A 20,875-nucleotide genomic window follows, 5' to 3' on the forward strand; every position below is an offset into this window, starting at 1 on the left:
AACTATGTGCAGACATCTCTTTCACTTTTTACACATTCAACTTAAAATCTAATTTCTCCCAAACATGGACTCTTTTTACACCTAATAATGCAAGAAAGGAGACGGATCCTAGGTTTTTTCCTGGAGGTAATTATCTCCGAGAATGAATGTGCAGCTGTCACAATAGGCACATTATTAAGATCCCCATTCTATAGTAGTGTTGAGTTACTCTGACAGCACCAACATGGAGCTGATAACGCCTAGTTTGCATTTCTATTATGGACGATGAATGTGCAGAATATTCCCATAATACCTTGCAGCATTACTATGGTATTTTCTAATTTGTTCAGTTTCTGAATACAATATATATATATATATATATATATATATATATATATATATATATATATATATATATATATATATATATATATATAATTCCTGCTGAAATTGCAATACCAAGAAGGAGAAGTCGTAGAATTATGGAAATCGATGGATGGTTAGACATGTTAAAGATATCGAAACTATGAAAAAATGGAGACAAAATTTTGTTTGAAGCTTTAGTCATGCTATGTAACATCAAATTCCACTTGCATTGCAGAACAGAATGAATTATTAGTAGAGAGGAAGGGACCCATGTAAGTTTGGTTTGACGAGTTCAACCGGACTTTAGTTAAAGTTCCATTTGGGACCCGAACTTGACCTGAACCATAATGGAAGTCACTAATTGAGCAATTCGGGTCTCCCCCCACATGCACCCAGCCATAAACAGATCACTTCCGGAGGAGAGCAGGCGGGGATTTTCCTTTTTTTCGGGGGGGGGTTGCACATTACATCTGATAACGCTGTTGTTACCCCCAGTGCGAGACAATCAAACACTGCAAGCAGCTCACACTGGGCTGAGCACTGAGCGTACCAGAGCACAGTGATGCTCACGTGAGTGGTGTTCATACATAAAGTACACGAATTCTGAACCGGAACGCTGGGATTTTTTTGTAAAGGCTGTGGTCAGTATGAACACTTAACACCAAACCCCGATTTCGCTCATGTCTAATTATTAGGGAAAACAGTGGTATGGCCATTTCTCAAAAATGTCCCAGGAGCCATTTTTCAGCACAACAATGCCAGGATTCATTTTGCTCAGGCTACTGTCAGCAGCCTGCACTAAACATGCTGAATAGAGATGTTTTGAAAAATTTGATTCATTTTTTTCATCCTTTACATATTATTAACATGTCTATCCATCCTGTGATTTCCAAAATTCCAAGACTTTTTCTTCTTAGTGTTGATCGGTGTGACCCCTACCACTGGAAGCTTTACCGATACTAAGAATGGGCTTTGAAATGCCCTGTCGTAGAGGTGCAGTGGTCACATATGCACGCCACCACTCCATTCATTTACTTTTGGTCTTCCAGGAAAAGTTGAGGGCTATCTCCATCAAAGATAGTATTCAGATAAGAGCATTATAGCCATATATAAGTGATAACGTTCAGTGTTATGCATACGATTACAATTTCTATTCTATATATTTTCAACATCTAGCATGCTAAACCTCAGTGGCTTTTGTGTCAAGAAGGACTTGTCCATCCCTGGTTTTGGATGCCCACCACAATACATTGTATCAACTATATTATACACCATGAAGCTAGGATTGCAAAGGTAGAGAGTAGGCGTATGTTTAGAGTAGAGAGTAGGTGTATGTTTAGAGTAGAGAGTAGGTGTATGTTTAGAGTAGAGAGTAGGTGTATGTTTACAGTAGAGAGTAGGTGTATGTTTAGAGTAGAGAGTAGGTGTATGTTTAGAGTAGAGAGTAGGTGTATGTTTACAGTAGAGAGTAGGTGTATGTTTAGAGTAGAGAGTAGGTGTATGTTTAGAGTAGAGAGTAGGTGTATGTTTAGAGTAGAGAGTAGGTGTATGTTTAGAGAGAAGGTGTATGTTTTTTCACGTGGCTTCTTTCAAGCATTAGTTTCCTACGCTGAGGAAAATTGACTGCCAATAAAACTGGCACAGATTGGCTTATAAATGATATATTAGATGGTGATACCCACAGGGGACCTATAATGTGAATCCATTCTCAACTCTACAATGTGAAATTTGTAAGGGTTATTTCAATTAAGATTAATAATTGGTTAGTTGACTTTAAAGGCAATTCACACAAATATTGGTGATATTTATGATGATCGGTTAGATATACAATCATTGTCTGATCAGTGAGGGTGTAATCAACTAAAGTACCTACATTTCACAAGAATGAAGGGGTTAATATAGTACATTAGTCATTTTTGCTCTGTCCCAACATTGTCTTTTACTGACAAGATGCTGTATATCTATTGTAACCCCATTAATTTAATTTTCAGTATCAGTTTAGATTCCAGCGATTAGATCGCCACGATCAGATATTGGTGGCATAGTTATTTCACATACTTTCACAGAAGTTTTTCCTAGTGTTGTGTAGTATTAATAGAATAATTATTCAATTTCAGAATTATAATGGTCAAAATGAAAGCAATGAAGACTATGAGATCCCTCCCATCACTCCACCAAATTTACCGGATCATTCTCTCATGCACTTGGTTGACCATGAACCTGGATATCATTCACTGTGTCACAGCCTCCCTCCAAACAGCTTGATTCCAGCCTACTCCTATCAAAACATGGACCTACCTGCAATCATGGTCTCCAGCATGCTCAGTCAAGATGGACATCTCCTTTCTTCTCAGCTGCCTACAGTAAGTCAACAACTCATCATAATCTTTATAGGGTCGAGAGTTCTGTTTGATGTTCTCTGCAGATGACAATTTCCTCCCAATATTACAAGATAATTGATGTTCTCCACATCATGATAATGTAGTTCTTACACTGTAAAATTTAGTATAATCTATATCATTTGAAATTTGAATGTGTCTCTAGTCTCAATACCTCAGATTTCTTGCTTAAGTAATGTGTTGTCAAGTGGACAAATGGAAGGAAACCCTCAAATTTTTGACTTTGTATAGGGTTGAAGATATGAAATCTATTTGCTCCACCTAATTAACTAGAGTTTGAGTAAAATAAATATGGGATTTGGTATAATTGCCTACAAACTGCCAATAAGATTTTTCAAAAGAGGTTTTTTTATTGTGTATGAACTTAATACTGGAGCAATATAAATTCTGCATGCATTAGCGGAGTGGCAGCACACAGGCTCAACGCCTGAATGACGATCATACATTGCTTTTTCTACTAAGCAGGATCTAATGAAATCATACATATGTTCTAATCCCACTCTAAGTATGTCATTAAGTAGTGGAGTCAACTACACATTGCCTATGTGCAGTAATTATACAACTGTATATATATGGGTTAACAATAATGAAGATCTAATTAGTAGGATGATTAAGAATAAAAGCAATATAGATGAATTGAAATGGCAATCATTCACTATTAGCCTCATGCACATGACCAAACTGATACCAATCAACACTGTAAATATGACCCAATCTAAATATGTAAGGTGCAATAAGGTATCATAGAGTAGTGGAATGTGGGTGAGGTGGCACTGGAACAGTTGCCCTATGAACCAAATTCTTACAAACAAAAAAAAAGAGAAAGTAGCAGTGGCCTCACTCTTAGTAATGAGCGAGCACTACCATGCTCAGGTGCTCAGTACTCGAAATGAGCAGTTGGATGCATACTCGTGTACTGACTATAACGGACGTTAATGGGGAAACCCGAGCATTTTTCCAGAAAATCTTTTGGAAAAATGCTTGAGTTCCCCATTGACTTTGATTACACTTGGCTCACGAGTCACGCCCATCCGAATGTCCAACTGCTTGTAACGAGTACCGAGCAAACGAGGATGGTAAAGCTCACTTATCACTATTTATTATCACACAAGTGATAGTAATACTATACAATGCACATGCCTCCAGACATCTAGCTGGTGCCCTAGATCTCCGAGTGAGTGCCATTTTGAACTGTATTAAAGTGAACATGATGCTGATACAGTAGTACTGTAGATCCAGTAGTAGAGCAGATAGCCATAGGCTCCCTGCCCCCAACACTCTTTATCATGCAGGCTACAGGCTGCTGTAAGCCTACATGAATGTTTTGGTGCAGGCGGAGCAATGATTTCAGTGTATTGTGGTGCATGTGCCAGCAAGCGCTATGTACAAGTGAGATAAAGACTTGGACACTCGGACACATCATTACTTTCTGAGGGTGCTCTCGAGGCATCATTACTTTTTAAGGGGGCATTAATACTTCCAAAGGGGGCCCCAGGGTGCATTATTTGCTTTAAGGGAGCATTATTTGTATTAAGGGGTCACTCAGAGAGCATTATTTGCTTTAAGGAGCCATTATTTACTACTGAGCTAGAGTACACAATATATTCCTTGGCTCGGGCACTTGCAACCCACACTGCACCACTCGTACCATATTCTCGTTTACAAAATGAGTCATCTTGCGGGCAGTTTAGGGGAGAAAAAAAATAACTATACACGAAACCATGTTACATGAAACCATGTACATAGATACAATGTTTGTTTCTTTTGACTTCTTTGGTGGTAAATTAACCTCTGTGTATGAATTGCATGATGAAAGAATAGGCCTCTGTGGAACTTATAGGCTGAAGATGGATTTTTCTTACTTTATATTTCAACTGTTGAGCCACTTTGCTGGTGTTAGGAATCATTCAAACAATTCTGAACATCTCAGCTTCTTGTGCCTTGTGATTGGGAGACGGCAGAGTTGGATATCGGGGTCCCTACAGACGCACTTGCTTTTCCATTTTTTAGTAGTTATTGCTTCTAAATCAAGTAAGACCTGCTTAGTGGCAGTTAGCCAAATTCTCCACCTTAGACTACTACTTCTTGATAGAAGAGTCCCCAAGCAATAAGCTAATCACAGTGTGCTATTGCAAGCCCACCTCGGGAGAAGATACATACATAGTTCCCAATTAAATCAATTGGTAAGACTTGCACAAGCCAGGTCCTCCAAATAAAGATATTTCCACCTTGTTAATTCCTTCCTTCCTAGATTTTCTTCAAGCCAGCCAACCTCCTTAAATATCATTCTAATTCCTTAGGTCATTGTATAGAGAGTCAAAGAGTAAACCTCAGATATTGGAAAATCCGTACAAGGATTTGATGCATTGGCCTTTCTTAAGGTCATCACATCATAAATATTTTAGTTTGACCTTCCTAGATTTTTATCTATCTTCTTTAAACCTTACTATTTATATAGCAATTCAATTGTGTACATTGTCCACCAGGCCTTAAGATTCTTCTAGATGAACCGAGAACATCTTCTCTGAGGGTTCTAAGTCAATTGAAAGACCCAAGATCTACTGCAAAGAGAGAAAATAAAGGGGGGGAAAATTAAAGAAGAGAATGTTTATTCTCCTAGCTGATTTTCACAAGCTACAGTGTCCTCAATCTGAGAGTGTAATTGTCTTTGATGCATATGTATGAGTGTTCTCTGCTGATTGGTGATTGAAAGAGAGAATGGACCTAATGTCTGATGGGGCATGTTTGGCAAATCAAGCTTTGCAGGACAGATCGCATGTTATGAATTTGCATGATTCTCCCTAGCCTCTTTGCATCACAAGTTTCCATTTAGAAAATGCCTGTTTATTATTTTTCCCATTGCTTTAATTGAATTCAAAGCCCGGGTAGAAGATGAGAATATAAAAGCGATGTCTGCAGTACAGCAACAACAACTGTAACCCTGTGCTAATGATATCACTAGTGAATCCAGAGCTGGAGCATACATTTACACAAAAAGTCATTTTTTAAACTGTTACCATCTGTAATAATAGTTTTTTTTATAATCCCATTTTATTAAAACATCAATGTATTTATAGTTTACCAAAAATGTTCATAGCATATCCAAAGAGCATGCTGAGAGCTGTACCTTGCATTGTGCCACTTTTATTTTTAATTCTATTGTAATCAAAACTGTGAGAAATGTATAAAAAATTGCTATTATGTGTCTCAAGAGATCAGTCAGTTTCCCATATACCTCCTTCTCATGAACATGTGCTTGGCTATTAGGCAACTAACTATAGAAGAAGGCCTCCCCCACTGCTCTGTGTAAAATTGGAGATTAGGCCTGACATGTTCCACCACCGAGTTAAGTCCAGTCTCAGCTGTTTACCAGCCAAAAATAAAAGGAATCAAGAAGAGGTTAAATCAGTGCACCCCTGTCCATATGCCTTATTAAGGAATATAGATCCTATAGAATAGATTTTACTGCTTTCAATACAAAAACACTCTAGAGCTGCAAGGGCAGGAAAGAAAGTGGATGTATGAGTACTGTAAATCTTTACTTTTATTGCTTCATTAAAATCAGAACGCCATCAGACAGGTTGAGTAAAACAATCCATGGGGAAAAGAAAAAGCAACGCGTTTCGGCTTAGGCCTTTATCATGGTTTAGGCCTTAATTATGGTTATAACCATGATTATGGCCTATGACTGAAACACATCAGTTTTTCTTTTCACCATGGATTGTATTATCAATCCTGTCTGTTGACTTTACAATTTTAATGAAGCAATAAAAGTGGAGTTTTACCATACTCATAAGCCCATTTTGGTCCTGTCCTTCCAGCGCTGGAGTTGTGCTTTTGTCTTAGGGAATTTGCCAACCTGGCCAGTTTTCTGAGGACTGATCTAGGTCAATGATGTGAGAGGACACTCTTTTTGTTTTTTGTCTACAGACTTCAAGGACTCAAGTCACCTTTATATATTATTAACTTCTGGTTTGCTGTTGCACTCCCCCATAAAGCAACTGTTTTCTGGGGGCTATAGGAGCCAGGTATGATTATCACCGAAGATACCATACTCCAACACAGTATATAAAAGCCACGCATCAATATCATTAACATTAGCTCATTCTTACCCATCGTAGATGTGAATCTCTCTATATCCTTTTTATGTTTGGGCACTTATTCCATCACGGCAACACCCTAAAATGTAATACCAAAGAAACACCAACCTGTCGAAAAAGAAATCACTCTTATTTTTTATAAGGACCTCATCTGGTTGCCGTGATTTTCTAATGTACCGGCTGAGTTGCCGCAATAACGGAATTTGTATGCTAATGACAATCATTTTCAGGGCCTGACATTACAGCCAATTCCCCTCCCATTACTACTGTATTTGACCCTATTTTCTGATTATGATCATTTACTCTCCCATTCTTGGGCAGAAATGGTATATGTGTAAATCAGCCTATAAAATACGGCCAGGGGAAAGTAATCAGGATGGGAGGGGGAATTAGGATTTATTAAACAGCTTCTTGGACTTGGAAATCATTTATTCTTTGAGCGGGCCTTGGAAAACGGTCCATTTTTCTGTTTTATTGCTTGGTTTTACAAATGTAGCTTGTGGCTGCTATAAATCAGAGTTAGCAGAGATGAGAACTGTTTCGTTTACCATCAAACCCCATCCAATAAAGATTAAAATGAATTCCCACATCCTCTCGGTTAATGTAAAGAAATGCACTTTTAAAGGGTTTTTCGGAGGCTGGTGCAATGTGCATTTGAAGTGTATTTTGAAATTATTCTTGTTTCTGCTCCCGACCATTTTTACCCTGGAGACAAATATTTGAACATGAATCAGTAAAGTGACATGAAAGAGAATAGTGAATTGCATTAGGCTCGATTCTGCGCATTTTAGAACCATATTAATGCTAGAGTCTTTACTGTAGGTAATGAGGGATTCTGTTTTATTTAGATGTGCTTTCACTGATGTAGACTTGAAAGTAAATGATCGGCCTCGGCGAAGGCAAAGTCACATGGTCTTCGGTGAATTGAGGTTAAAGAGGAGTCATTATGACAGTTAAAGCCTAACCATTCCTAAAATAAGTGAATTCTCCTAGGCTATAATAGACATTTATTTCTTCCTACATATGCTGCTTAAAGAGATATGTACCTTTATAGCCAGGACTTTGACCACAGTAGATCAGTAATATCAAACGTCACATTGAGTATGCTGTATAAATCCTCACACCAAAGGGAGGAAGGGACCGTAGAGGCCAATTGATGGGCATTAGGACAAGATTTAGACTGAAGGGTGCTTTACACGCTGCGACATCGCTAGCGATTGCTAGCGATGTCGCGATCGATAGCACCCGCCCCCGTCGTTCGTGTGACATTTGGTGATCGTTGCCAGAGCGAACAATATCGCTACGGCAGAGTCACATGCACATACCTGTTCAGCGACGTCGCTGTTGCTGCCGAACAATCCCTCCTTCAAGGGGTAGGTGCGTTCGGCGTCACAGCGACATCACAGCGGCGTCTCAAAACGGCCGCCCAATAGAAGAGGAGGGGAGGAGATGAGTGGCTGGAACATGCCGCCCACCTCCTTCCTTCCTCCTTTCCGATGGACGCAGGTAGGATGATGTTCATCGTTCCTGCGGTGTCACACACTGCAATGTGTGGTGCCGCAGTAACAACAAAGAACCTGCTGAATGAAACACCAACGACATTATGATTTGGAGCGATGTGTCAACGATCAACGATTTTTGCCGTTTTTGCGATCGTTGATCGTCACTCCTAGCTGTCACACGCTGCGATGTCGCTAACAAACACTGTGACCCCGACGATATATATAGATAGCGATGTCGCAGCGTATAAAGCACCCTTTAATGTCCTAGAAAAACCCAGACCATGGTATATTACTGCACAAATCATGACACCATGGCCCGAGAGTCCATAGTTGTTTTTTCTCTTGTTATACTGTTTACCAATCGGATTAATTTATTTTATATTTTGATAGATCAGACTTGCTAAACCAAATATGTGTATTTATTTTTATTTTTTTATTGTTTTATTTTTAATGGGGCAAAAGGAGGGTGATTTGAACTTCTGAGTTTTTTTATGTTTTTAAAAACTTTTCCCTCATCACTTTTTATTTAGTTATTAGTCCCCTTAGGGGGCTTGAAGCTGCGATCATCTGATCGCTTGTGCTATATGAGGGGCTGCTGATAAGTCTTTGGCTTTACTCATAAAGAAACGAGTTAGAATGATGAAGCTACATTTATTCCACATACTCTCCACTAATGTCAGCACACTTCTTACATCGGTATTCCAAGTTCTGTTAGTCTAGCAAAAAGAAGGATTTTGGTTGTGCCTCAAACCAGGCATCCGTAGCAGCCATGGCATCAGAAATGGTGTGAAATTTCCTACCCTTAAGGTGTTTCTTCAGGTTTGGAAACAGATGATGAACCATCCTGCACCATCACATATCCCCAGGATAGGACCTAGAGACCCCCAACGCACGTTTCGCTAGGGTGTTCTTGCATCATCAGGGAGGGAGATCTGCTACCCTGATGAAGCAAGAACACCCTAGCAAAACGTGCGTTGGGGTTCTCTAGGTCCTATACTGGGGGTATGTGATGGTGCAGGATTTATCCTGGATACAACATTGCACATAGCATTTTAGGTAATGTGGTTCTCGTCCTTTTGGTTTTTCATACCACTTGCACTTGGAGGGATTTGTATTAATAACCTTAATATTTGTTATAGTATTGGGTATACATTTATTTTGCTCATATGTCACATCCTTCCTCCTTCATGAGAGAAGAGAAAGGAACCTTTGTGCAATCAATATATACCCAATTGTCAGGTACATTTACTTGTCACTTATGTACCATCCCATCCCCATCTCATGCTTGTTTTTAAGACACGGTTATTTTATGTGTAGTCTATTTGTGATCTAAATATATTAATAAATATTGTTATTTTTGCACAAAATGCTCTTGTTCTTTTCTATGTGCGTAGAACACTGTTGTTATAAGCAACAAACACAAAATTTTGAAAACGTATATTAGACAAATAAGGCTTTCATGTGATGTAACATTCTTTACCATAGAAAAACAAAAAGATCACAAAGCCATAGCCTTATCAGCAGCTCCTTGTACAGAGCAGTGCATTAGCACAGCACTCTATAGCAGATATCCCATCTATGAATGTCAGTTCACAGCCGGCATTCACAGGAGAATGATAATGACAGACTCAGGGGTCATCAGCTGATGCCTGGCTCTCCTGACAACACATCAGCTCCCCACAATCACATCATGAGTGCACCAATGAGAGTGGATAATGACGAACCCTCCTGCTGACGCATATTATATCTTGCTGTCAGAGATTCACAGCAGGATTTAACATATAACAGCTGTGGGTGGATCTCCGATCCACCCATGGATGTTAGAGGCACATGAAGGCTGATTAGATCAGCTGTCATATACAGTGAAAAATGCAGGCTCGGCGTATGAGCCTACATCAAAGGCAGGGACACAACCTTTGATATTCCAGTACGTCAAAGGTCGTGAAAATTTTAGAGGGAACCTGTCATGTCCCTAAATGCTATCAAACTGCAGGTATGGGGATAATCTGCAGATAAATAGCATTCTAATACTGTGCAGCTGCAGAACTGAAAGCCCTGCTTTCGGGAAGAAGTTAACTTTATTCCTTCCAACAGCCTCTGGCTTTGAATCATAGAGGTGTGGCGCATGGTTTCAGTTATCGCTCGGTATATAGCGAGTACTGCTGTAACCGCACCCCAGAACTGACTGACAGCCGGCTTAACAGTGCATCAGTACAGAGCAAGCTTTCAGTAAGTGGGTGTGTGGAGACTGCACAGGTCATATCTGCAGGTAGATAGCATTTGGAGACATGATAGGTTCCCTTAAAGCATTCCCATGATAGCATTTTATTAACCAGGATTAAGTGTCTCAGGTTATAATTGATTTTAGAGGTACCCATGTATTGCTAAGTCCATCTAGAGCAGTGATTCCCAAACGCCAGTCCTCACGGCCCCAAACAGGTCATGTTTTCAGGATTTCCTTAGCATTGCACAGGTAATGGAAGCATTACCATGGCATCACCTGTGCAAAGCTAAGGAAATCCTGAAACCATGACCTGTTGGGGGTCGTGAGGACTGGCGTTTGGGAATCACTGATTTAGAGGAATGGACCAATGTATCTACTTGGTGGCAGACTACAAACAAAACTTGTGTAGCTTGATCCAACAGTCATGCTACTTTAAAACTGTCACCCACTGCTTGTTAGCTCATACACAATAGGTTAGCAAAACATTAATGGGCATCTAGAAATGATTATGGCTTTAGGATCAGACTATACAGTGTGCAAAGGAAATATAGACATGAAACAGGAGGAGATATGCAAAGTTATTTTTCTTTTAGATGAATTTATGCATAAAAAAGTTACAAAGGTATAAAAAGACTTTAAAGAATAGCCGTCATTTTAATTTTTATTTCATATATCAATAGTACATATGAAAATTAGCAACTTTGTAATATATCTTATCAGAAAAATCTGCTTTTCTCCGACATGACTGATTCATTTTGAAAATTCTCAATTCACAGGTAAAATCTGTTTTCAGTGAAGCCAGATTGTTACATCACAGAGATAGGAGATGGTAATTGCTGCCCATAAGATTCTATGTAGAAGGTTGTGGGAGGAGCTTGGCCTTCTCCTATCCCCTCACCACTTCATAGAATCTTATGAGCAGCAACTGCCATCTCTTATCGCAGCAATGTAACAATCGGGCTTCACTGAATACGGAGAAAGAAGCAGATTTCTCTGATAAGATATATTACAAAGCTTCTTAGTTTCATGTCTACTATTGCTTTATGAAACAAAAATAAAAGAACAATTACTTTTCAAGTGATCTCCCTCAAAAATCTATATTATTGGTGTCTAAATAAGAAGCAAATGGAAAAACTAGAAGTTGAACCTATATCTATTTCACATTTATAAGCAACCCTTTAAGATTTTAGCTTTCTTTAACTGAGCAGGGATGCTCCATAAGATGGATGCATCTAGTGGTTTGGTATCGATATAAAACGAAAGAGTAGCAATAGAAATAATTTACTGAGCAATATCATAATAATAGCTTTACCGAATGAATGTCTTCACAAAGTCACCAACCTCAAATCGTCAACCAGAAACCCTTATTGTAATGTAGATATAATTTCATTGTATTGTTGGTTTATTGTGACTTTCATCATGAACATATGGAGGAAATGGGTATCACGGCAAGGTCAAGGGTACAAGAATACCTTAGAAAATGTAGAATCATATTAAATCTTAAGTGATCTTAGCTAAAATCATTAGCACAAGCCCTAACATCCTTGTTTTCAGATAGGCACTTAGAATATATATACACTATATAGCTATATATATATATATATATATATGTATATATATATATATATATATATATATACACATATACACACGCTCTCACACACACACTCTCACACACATACACGTATATATATATATATATATATATATATATATATATAGTATAAATACACACAGAGAAAGGACAAGCGTTATTACAGATTAATATCGCTACACACTGGCCTTCATTAAAGAATAATAGTCTTCACATTGCTGCTGAGCTTCAACAAGATGGACATAGATATAGTAAAATACTGCCCCTTGTGGCCTAATTACAGCAAAGTCTTGAGAAGTGCTTGCTGGGCATTACCACAATTACTTTTCTGCAGAATACATATTGCTAGAAGTTTTCTCAACAAGAAATATTGCAGCGTAAAACTTATTTTATACATTTATGAAAAATGTAACAGAGGAAGTGATACCCATCGGTTGTTTTGTAAACAGTTTTGCGATTATCCGAATTTTAATGATTTTAGAATTTAATCTGTTCTTGTTTTATTTCTCGTCACAGACATTTTGATTGCCATTCCATTTTAATATAGAATTATGCTTTATTAGTCCCACAGCCGTTCTGCAATTTCTCAACACAAGACAAAAAGATCTTTGAATCTGTAGGAAAAGTATCTAGTAGAGTGAAATTACCATGAAACCTCTGGGAATGTTCAGAATTGATCAGGTTTTGTTTCTTAAAACTGTCGCACTGTGCAACAAAGAAAATCTTTCTAATCCCTTTGTACATATCCCCCCTCTTCTTTTAATTCGAGTGTCCATGCAGACCCCCCGGATCCGGAGACCCCCTCGAGCCACCGCAGCTCCGGATCCGAGTGGGGGGTCGGAACATATAAGCTCCTAATCTCATCAAGTAGTCATGTACATACCGTGTATATATACATACATATACTATATATATATATATATATATATATATGCACACACTATGTACTGGTGTCTAGTGCACATTTTTCTTGCTGGCACTATATAAATACTCGTAGAAGAGAAATGAGACCCTCATAATTAGACTTGTTTTACCACCCAGGACAAAAGGCCTAATGTTTGCTTGCTCCTCTATGCCTTTTTTATGACTTCTAGGCTAATGCCAAGGCATGTCTCGTGCAGGGTGTCCTTTTCACAATATCATCACTAACTTGTAAAAGGCATGGGACCAAACAGGTATACCTATTTCTTAAACTGTCCATCTCTATGGCATAGAGCCATAATTATAAGGCTCATAATAGACTCAGACTGGCCCACCAGAGAACAGGAGAATCCTCCGGAGGGCCCCTTTGCATTAGCGTGTCCATACCCCCTAATATAATGAGCAGTTGGCACAATACACTTGTTTCACCATGTAGAGATATGGAAGCATCTCATCATTCATTATACAAACTACCAAGTGTATTATTATATAGAAACATAGGTAAATTTGTGAATGTAATATTTGTAGGTAGTTCATCAGTGGCTCCCCAGAGTCAATGTTACCGTAATAGTGGGCCCATAAAATTGACCATATACTCTGTTTGCACATGCAATCTTTGGAAATATGGTTGCATGGCAGCTTAGTGCTAACAATGTTGGGGTCTTGGGTAGAGTTGAGCGAGTACCTAACTATTCGTACTCACTATACTCACAACGAGTACTGTCTAATACTCACGCATTCGTTCCGAATAGTGTGTGCAATGCAAGTCAATGGGGATAAACTTGCAATGCAACGAATAACCTGAATGCCGCGCTATTTGCTATAAGCACGAATAGTACATCATTCGGGTTACTCGTTAAATTGCGAGTTTTTCCCCATTTACTTGCATTGCACGCTCTTTTCGGAATGAATACGTGAGTATTAGACAGTACTCGTTAGGAGTTTCGCGAGTACGAATAGTTAGGTACTCGCTCAACTCTAGTCTTGGGTTAGAGCTACATCCTCATGGGGGTTAATATATTTTTCTTTTGTCCTCATGGGTTTCCTCCAGTATACTAAAAGCTATAGTGATAGGTCAATTTCTGTACAGCGCTGCAGATTATGTAGGCACTATATATATATATACATACCTTCAAGGAGCTTTGTTTCTAAGATGGAAAACCTCTCTAATACAGTGGCACCATATGGCAGCGCCACATGGAAATGACTCCGCAGCATTCCTGGCGCCTTTTCAATGGAGTTACCGAATACCTGTGATGGGCATGTGTTACCAATCAAGCACCACATTCTACAACAGAAAATGTTAACCCTTTCCAAATTACTCCTGGCCAATAGGGGATGACAAACGAGCAATAAATAGCTGATGGATGTAGTAACTGTACACGACGCAGCTTATTTTGTAATATTCTTGAAGGTGATAAATATACTCTTCCTGTTTATGTTAAATTATATATATATACCGTATACAGTATCAGCGATGAAAAAATACAGGACATAGAGAAGTGTTATCCTCCTGCCTCTAGTTTCAGGTTGTGTCAGCAATTTAACGGTCCACAAGTAAGCTCAGGATGCAAATCTTACCATATCTTTCACATCAACAAAAAAAGAAGTGTCACAATTGATATAGTGTATTTTACCATGGAAACAAACCTACAAGTATATATGGTACTTCCCATCCCCCACTATATAATTGTAACTGTAAAATATGAATCATAATAGACTGTAGAGACAAATGCAGAGAACGAAGTATAAGCTGATGTCATGCAATATAAGCGAGTGTATGTGTTAATATGATTATTAATTTTATTATTTCAATATTATAATTTATTATTATTGATATTTGTGTTTTATTACTTTTTTATTATTTATGCGCCCATTATAAATTACAGAGTGGTACGCAGAGGCATCTATGTTTCTCAGGGGCTAACAATATAGTTTTGCTATCTATAGCAATCTCAGGGTTTGTTTTTTTTTCAATTTATCATACTCATACATCACTGTCCCCATTGGGGCTCACAATCTAATTTCTCTATCAGTATGTCTTTGGAGTATGTATTTTTGTGGAAGAGGAGCACAATCAGGATTTCCATATAAATAAAGGGAACACACAAACTCCATGAAAATGTCCTCTATCGGATTTGTACTTAGAAGATTATCCAGCCAAGTACTGAAAGCTGTGCTTTCCAAATTAGAGGAGTTTTCCAATATTTTTTTTTTCCCCTCTAAAGACTTGCCAAGGTTAAAAATACACTACATTTTATTTTCAGAGGGTCATATTAAACTCTGGCCATTTCAGTCTGCAAGTTGTGGATGTGACTAGGTCAGTGTACAGCTCAGTGTACTTGTCCACAGAGCAGATGAGTGCAGGCTGCTGTTTACTAGTCTGGTCCATGAATCAGAGCAAAGTAGTGCACTCTGCCATTTTTCCCACGCACACTGTTGGTCTGTGTTGAAAATTGTCCATGTACATTGGCTGTAATGGTTGCATATGCAGTCCGTGGCTGGTCCATATATCTCACCATCCACTACATCTTGGAGCATGAGACTATATTCATTTTATAGACCATCATCTTGGCTATATCATACATAAATTTTATTTGCAACTATTTAGCATATTATTAATTATGTCATGTCACTGTATTGTTACTGTTTTGTTCCTGATGGTGGAAAAATGCTTTTCTTCCTGTATACCACAAATTACAACCTGTTCTGACATTACCTAATAGATTAGTGTGTTATTAGGTTGATTCCCAAGTGAAAGGTTAATAGTTTGAATCAAGGAATAACCATGAAGAACATTTCCCAAGCAGAGAGAAACAGTATCATCATCCAGCTCATCGATAGCAGTCTCTTGACCAAGAAAATTGCCAAACTGCATCATGTGAGGCCATGACAGCCGAAAGCATACAAAATAAAGTCCGTCCATCCATTCAAAAGGCAAGACATGGACTTCCAGGCAAAATATGGGAGTCAGCAAGTCGCCTCATCACAATGTCTATCAGTTCTGGCAAAACAAACACAGTAGAGGAGGTGGCTCATATGCCTCGTAATAGTGATATCACAGACGTCCATGAAAGCTCTGTGCAATGCATGTTACATAAGTCTGGAATGGTGGCCCAAAAAAGGGGAAGAAGCCTCAACTTCAATATCATCATAAGAAGTGTCATCTCGAGTTTGCAGAAAAAGTACGAAACATGGACAATAGAAGATTGGAAATGGGTAATTTGGAGCAATGAGATAAAAGTCAATAGACTAGGCTCTGATGAGTGCAAATAGGTCTGGAAAAAAACAAGTAAAAAGGGGCTAACGGATAGAGAAATTGAATGAACTGTCAAGTTCGGTGGAGGAAGCCTGATGATATGGGGTTATTTTACAGCCAAAGGTGTTGGATACTTGGCCAGAAACAAAGGAGGTTTCAATACTGAGCTATATGTAAGTTTCCTACAAGATGATTAGCTTCATACACTCGAGTACTTTGGGTATGAAAAGGACAACACAGTGTTCCAACAGGACAGAGACCTGAAGCATACATAGCAATTGGCAAAGAAATGGTTCAATGACAATGTAGTAGAGGTCCTGGATTGGCTCCCACAGTCCCCAGACCTCAACCCAATTTAACACTTGAAGCGGTATACATAACCAAGTGAGTTGACCAGAATGCATCAACTTTAGACCTGAGACTAGATTTCGGTCGAATAAATAAGGAATAACGTTTGGAACACCATTCTAAGTCTGAACTGGGTGCAAAAACCTAAAAAAACATCACTATGGGGAGATAAGGTATGCACACCAGTGACTATGTAAGGGGAATACATGGAATAGCAGAAACTGCTGTGTGAATACTGACTTGAAAAATCCAATAGCTATATGTAAGAGTGAAAATGTGAAAAATGGAATCTGCATTACTGCCATGACCATATGAATCAAGAGAAATTTAGCTACTGAATTGATCAATGCAATAGAGCCCCAACACTACGCCAAAGTTTTTTCGTTTGTGAACCCTCCCCAACCACACCTATTGCCAATCCATATCATACGCATAAATAGCCTGGGTCTCAGCTTCCCATACACGGTAAGTTTTTTAACTGCATGAGAGGACACACACAAGCTAGGGACCCCAACGTAGAGAAATACTTTGGCGTAGTGTTGGGGCTCTATTGCATTGATCAATTCAGTAGCTAAATTTCTCTTGATTCATATGGCCATGGCAGTAATGCAGGTTCCATTTTTCACATTTTCACTCTTACATATAGCTATTGGATTTTTCAAGTCAGTATTCAAACAGCAGTTTCTGCTATTCCATGTATTCCCCTTACATAGTCACTGGTGTGCATACCTTATCTCCCCATATAGATTTCGGTCGAGACATGCTGGAATATGATCGAGAGCATGCCCAGAAGGATTCAGGCAGTGTTGAAAGCCAAAAGGTAGATTTACAAAATAATACAATTTTAAATTTTGATTTTGAGAAGCAAAACCGTAACAATGCAGTGACATGACAAGAATCTGTATAATTAATCATATACAAAATAGTTGCAAGTCAAATTATGTATGAGATAGCTACGATGATTGTCTATAAAATGAAGGTAGTCTCATACTCAAGGCTGTAGTGGATGTTGAGATATGAAGCCTCAAGATCAAAAGTTCAGAAGATTGTTACCCTTGTGCTCGTCTGTGTAATATGCTTGTCTGAACAATCCCTTACTCATCCACCGTTCCTCCAGCTCTACCTCTCTGCCACTGCCCCTGGTCTTTGTTGACAGGCTGCAGTTTTGACATCACAACTTTCCCACACAATCATTGGACGGACTTGGTGTTCTAGTGTGACTTCCTCGGCATAGCCTGTCAACAAAGACTAAGGACAGCACAAAGAGGTAACGTTGAAGCTGCGGTCGTTACGTAAAACGTTGTGTGTAATTTTTTACTTCAGCAAGTCTATGGAATAAAAAATTAAATTCTTGGAAATCACTTTTAAGCCCCACAGGTTCCTAAATATTGTACAGATGATTTAAATCGATGATTAGAACGTTTTCTCTTTGGAAACCACGGCTCAGGATTCCTCGAGGACTAGATTGGGAATCATTGCCTTAGAAAAACAGCATGATTTCAGGACAGTTAAATAGCTTGCTACAGAGAACAGAGAATTTCTAACCATGATCACCCAGCGGCCTGTGAGAAATTCGGTGAACGACATGTGGAGAGTGCACTCATTTGGGCAGTAATGTTTATTTTTAATATTACCATGCAACACTTCTAGTAATGATTCACAGACAATAGACCTTGCATATGTTCAAGCTGCTCCACCTAATCAGTAATTCTGTGTGTAACACCACAGCATCTTAACAAAAACGTTTTCTTGGTAGATTTCTTTAGAAAGGGACAGGAAACGATAAACTATGGCAAAATATTCTACTGAATGAAGATCATTTCTTTTTCTGTGGACGTAAAGTCAAAAAGGTCTTGCAATGATTTAAGTCCAAATGCTGCCTGGAGGTTTAGCTAGGCTTTACTTCTCCAGGGAAATAGATTGGGTTTCCCCACCTAGCCCTATATGTAAGTACCAAGACATACCAAAGTTGCTTGCCTCCTTCCCCTCTGGAGTCCATTGTACGTTGTTCCCCACCACCTACCAGCACATATACAAAAAGGAAGGAAATTCAATAATTTTGAAATAAATATATTGCAAATGAAAAAGATATGCAGGACCCGGGTCTCGTGGCCCCATCAGTAGTATTAATTTTGCTCATCAAAAACTAAAAGTAAAAAAGCATACATTACACTGCTCTATAGGGTGTTTTACACGCTGCGACATCGCTAACGATATATCGTCGGGGTCACGGTGTTTGTGACGCACATCCGGCACCGTTAGCGCGGATGAAAACGATCGCAAAAAGGACAAAAATCGTTTGTTTTGGAGAGGTCGTTTAATAAAAAATCGTCAGGTAAGTAGCGATGTTGTTCCTCGTTCCTGCGGCATCACACATCGCTATGTGTGACACCGCAGGTGCGACGAACATCTCCTTACCTCCGTCCCACTGGCAATGAGGAAAGAGGTGGGCGGGATGTTCGGCCTGCTCATCTCCGCACATCTGCTTCTATTGGCCGGCCGCTTAGTGACGCCGCAGTGACGTTGCTATGACACCGAACGCACCTCCCCCTTGAAGGAGGGATTATTCAGCGGTCACAGTGACGTCACTGACAAGGTATGTGCGTGTGACGCTACCATAGCGGTAATGTTCGCTACGGCAGCGATCACCACATATCGTACGTATGACAGGGCGGGTGCTATCGCGCACGACATCGCTAGCTATAGCATGTAAAGTACCCTGAAGTTATGTTAGACGGGCTCACGTGGTCGTTCCTCTGAGCCCGCTGGTCCGGATTGACCTTAAGCAGCAGCCAAAAGGTACTTACGGAACACTGAGGTAAAATGCAAAAATAACAGTTAGGGTACATGCCCATGATCAGGACCCGCTGTGTCCTGGATGCAGCAGGTCCTGACCTGCGGGGCTGTGAATCTCCTCCGCAGGAGAATGCAGGAGACCACAGCAGCCAATGCCCACTATCAGGGTTCAAGGCGCTGTGGTCTCTCACTTTTGTTCTACCTATGAAGGACACTTGTGACTTTGTAGCAAAGAATTGACATGCTTGTGGTTTGGAAAGTCACACCGCAGGTTAGTTTTTGCTGCTGGTCGCACACACAGAGTGGGCATGGGATTCCTAGAAATCCCATCCACTGTGCTTGTACTGTACAACGCAACATTTGGACGCAGCTGAAACATGCTGCATCCAAAACGCTGCACACACTGATCGTGGACACGTACCCTTAAATAAAGTCCATGGATTAAGAGACCAATAATGGACAGCAATCAGAATTACAAAATATTGTTGACTAACATAACCCGAACAGCATGGGTAGATGGCAGTGTAACCGAAAACATGAGACAGATGGTGGAATAGCAGAAGACCTCAGACGAATAGCAGGAATACAGACAACTGCAAACAAGATTTCTGGAGGCCACTGACAGACAGGTAGCAGATATAATAATAGCAATAATAATATTTATTCACTTATATAGCGCCATTAATTCCATAGCACTTTACATATATCAGCAACACTGTCCCCATTGGGGCTCTCAATCTAAATTCCCTGTAAGTATGTCTTTGGCATACTGACGAGTCAAAACAGGTAACAGGATTACTGGAGATCACATGGAGACAGGCAGCAGAGTTCCTGACCACAGGAGAAGGCAAATTACTCTCAGGAGTAAACGGAAGTCTGACAACCCCAAAAGCCAGACCAAACCAAAGGCTGACACGAGAAAGAAGGTTCAAAGACCCAGGGCAGACTGCAGACAGGACTCTGGAGTTCAACAGAAGCCATGATGCAGCATAACAAACCAACTCCATCTCAGTCATTCAGAAGTCACTCAAACAGCGTTAGTCCCCATCGAAACCAGGGCCCATATGTGGGTCCAAGAAGCCATTAAAGAGGCAAAGACAGTTCATCATTTTGAAAAATGCCAGGCTACTTGCAAAGCCTCACAAGGTGCAGAGCCAAAACAAGGGATAGGAGCGTTACACTCTATATCAATTTGCCTGGCTGTAACATAACGGGATCCTTATGAATTTTGGTGTGCTGAATCCAAAAATCACATCTGTTTCCTCCAGTTACGTGTGTTTTTTTCCGCCAAATGCTCTTTACTAAGGAACTCTTACAGTAATTACACTATTATATATGATTTTAATTATATTATTTAGATATGCTGAATTCGCAAAAGGAAATACTG

General features: G+C 39.5%; 1 protein-coding gene across 4 annotated transcripts in view; it reads left to right on the plus strand.

Moving 5' to 3' along the window:
* TOX2 (TOX high mobility group box family member 2) overlaps positions 1-20,875 on the plus strand; it is a 163,912-nt gene that overhangs the window by 97,448 nt on the left and 45,589 nt on the right. For all 4 annotated transcript variants that reach the window (XM_075349919.1, XM_075349920.1, XM_075349922.1 and 1 more), the window contains one exon: positions 2,463-2,708. In XM_075349919.1, the coding sequence (XP_075206034.1) occupies positions 2,463-2,708 (246 nt within the window). The remainder of the gene's footprint in view (positions 1-2,462; positions 2,709-20,875) is intronic.

The sequence above is a fragment of the Anomaloglossus baeobatrachus genome, chromosome 5, assembly GCF_048569485.1.
Source record: "Anomaloglossus baeobatrachus isolate aAnoBae1 chromosome 5, aAnoBae1.hap1, whole genome shotgun sequence".
In the NCBI taxonomy this organism is placed as follows: Eukaryota; Metazoa; Chordata; class Amphibia; order Anura; family Aromobatidae; genus Anomaloglossus; species Anomaloglossus baeobatrachus.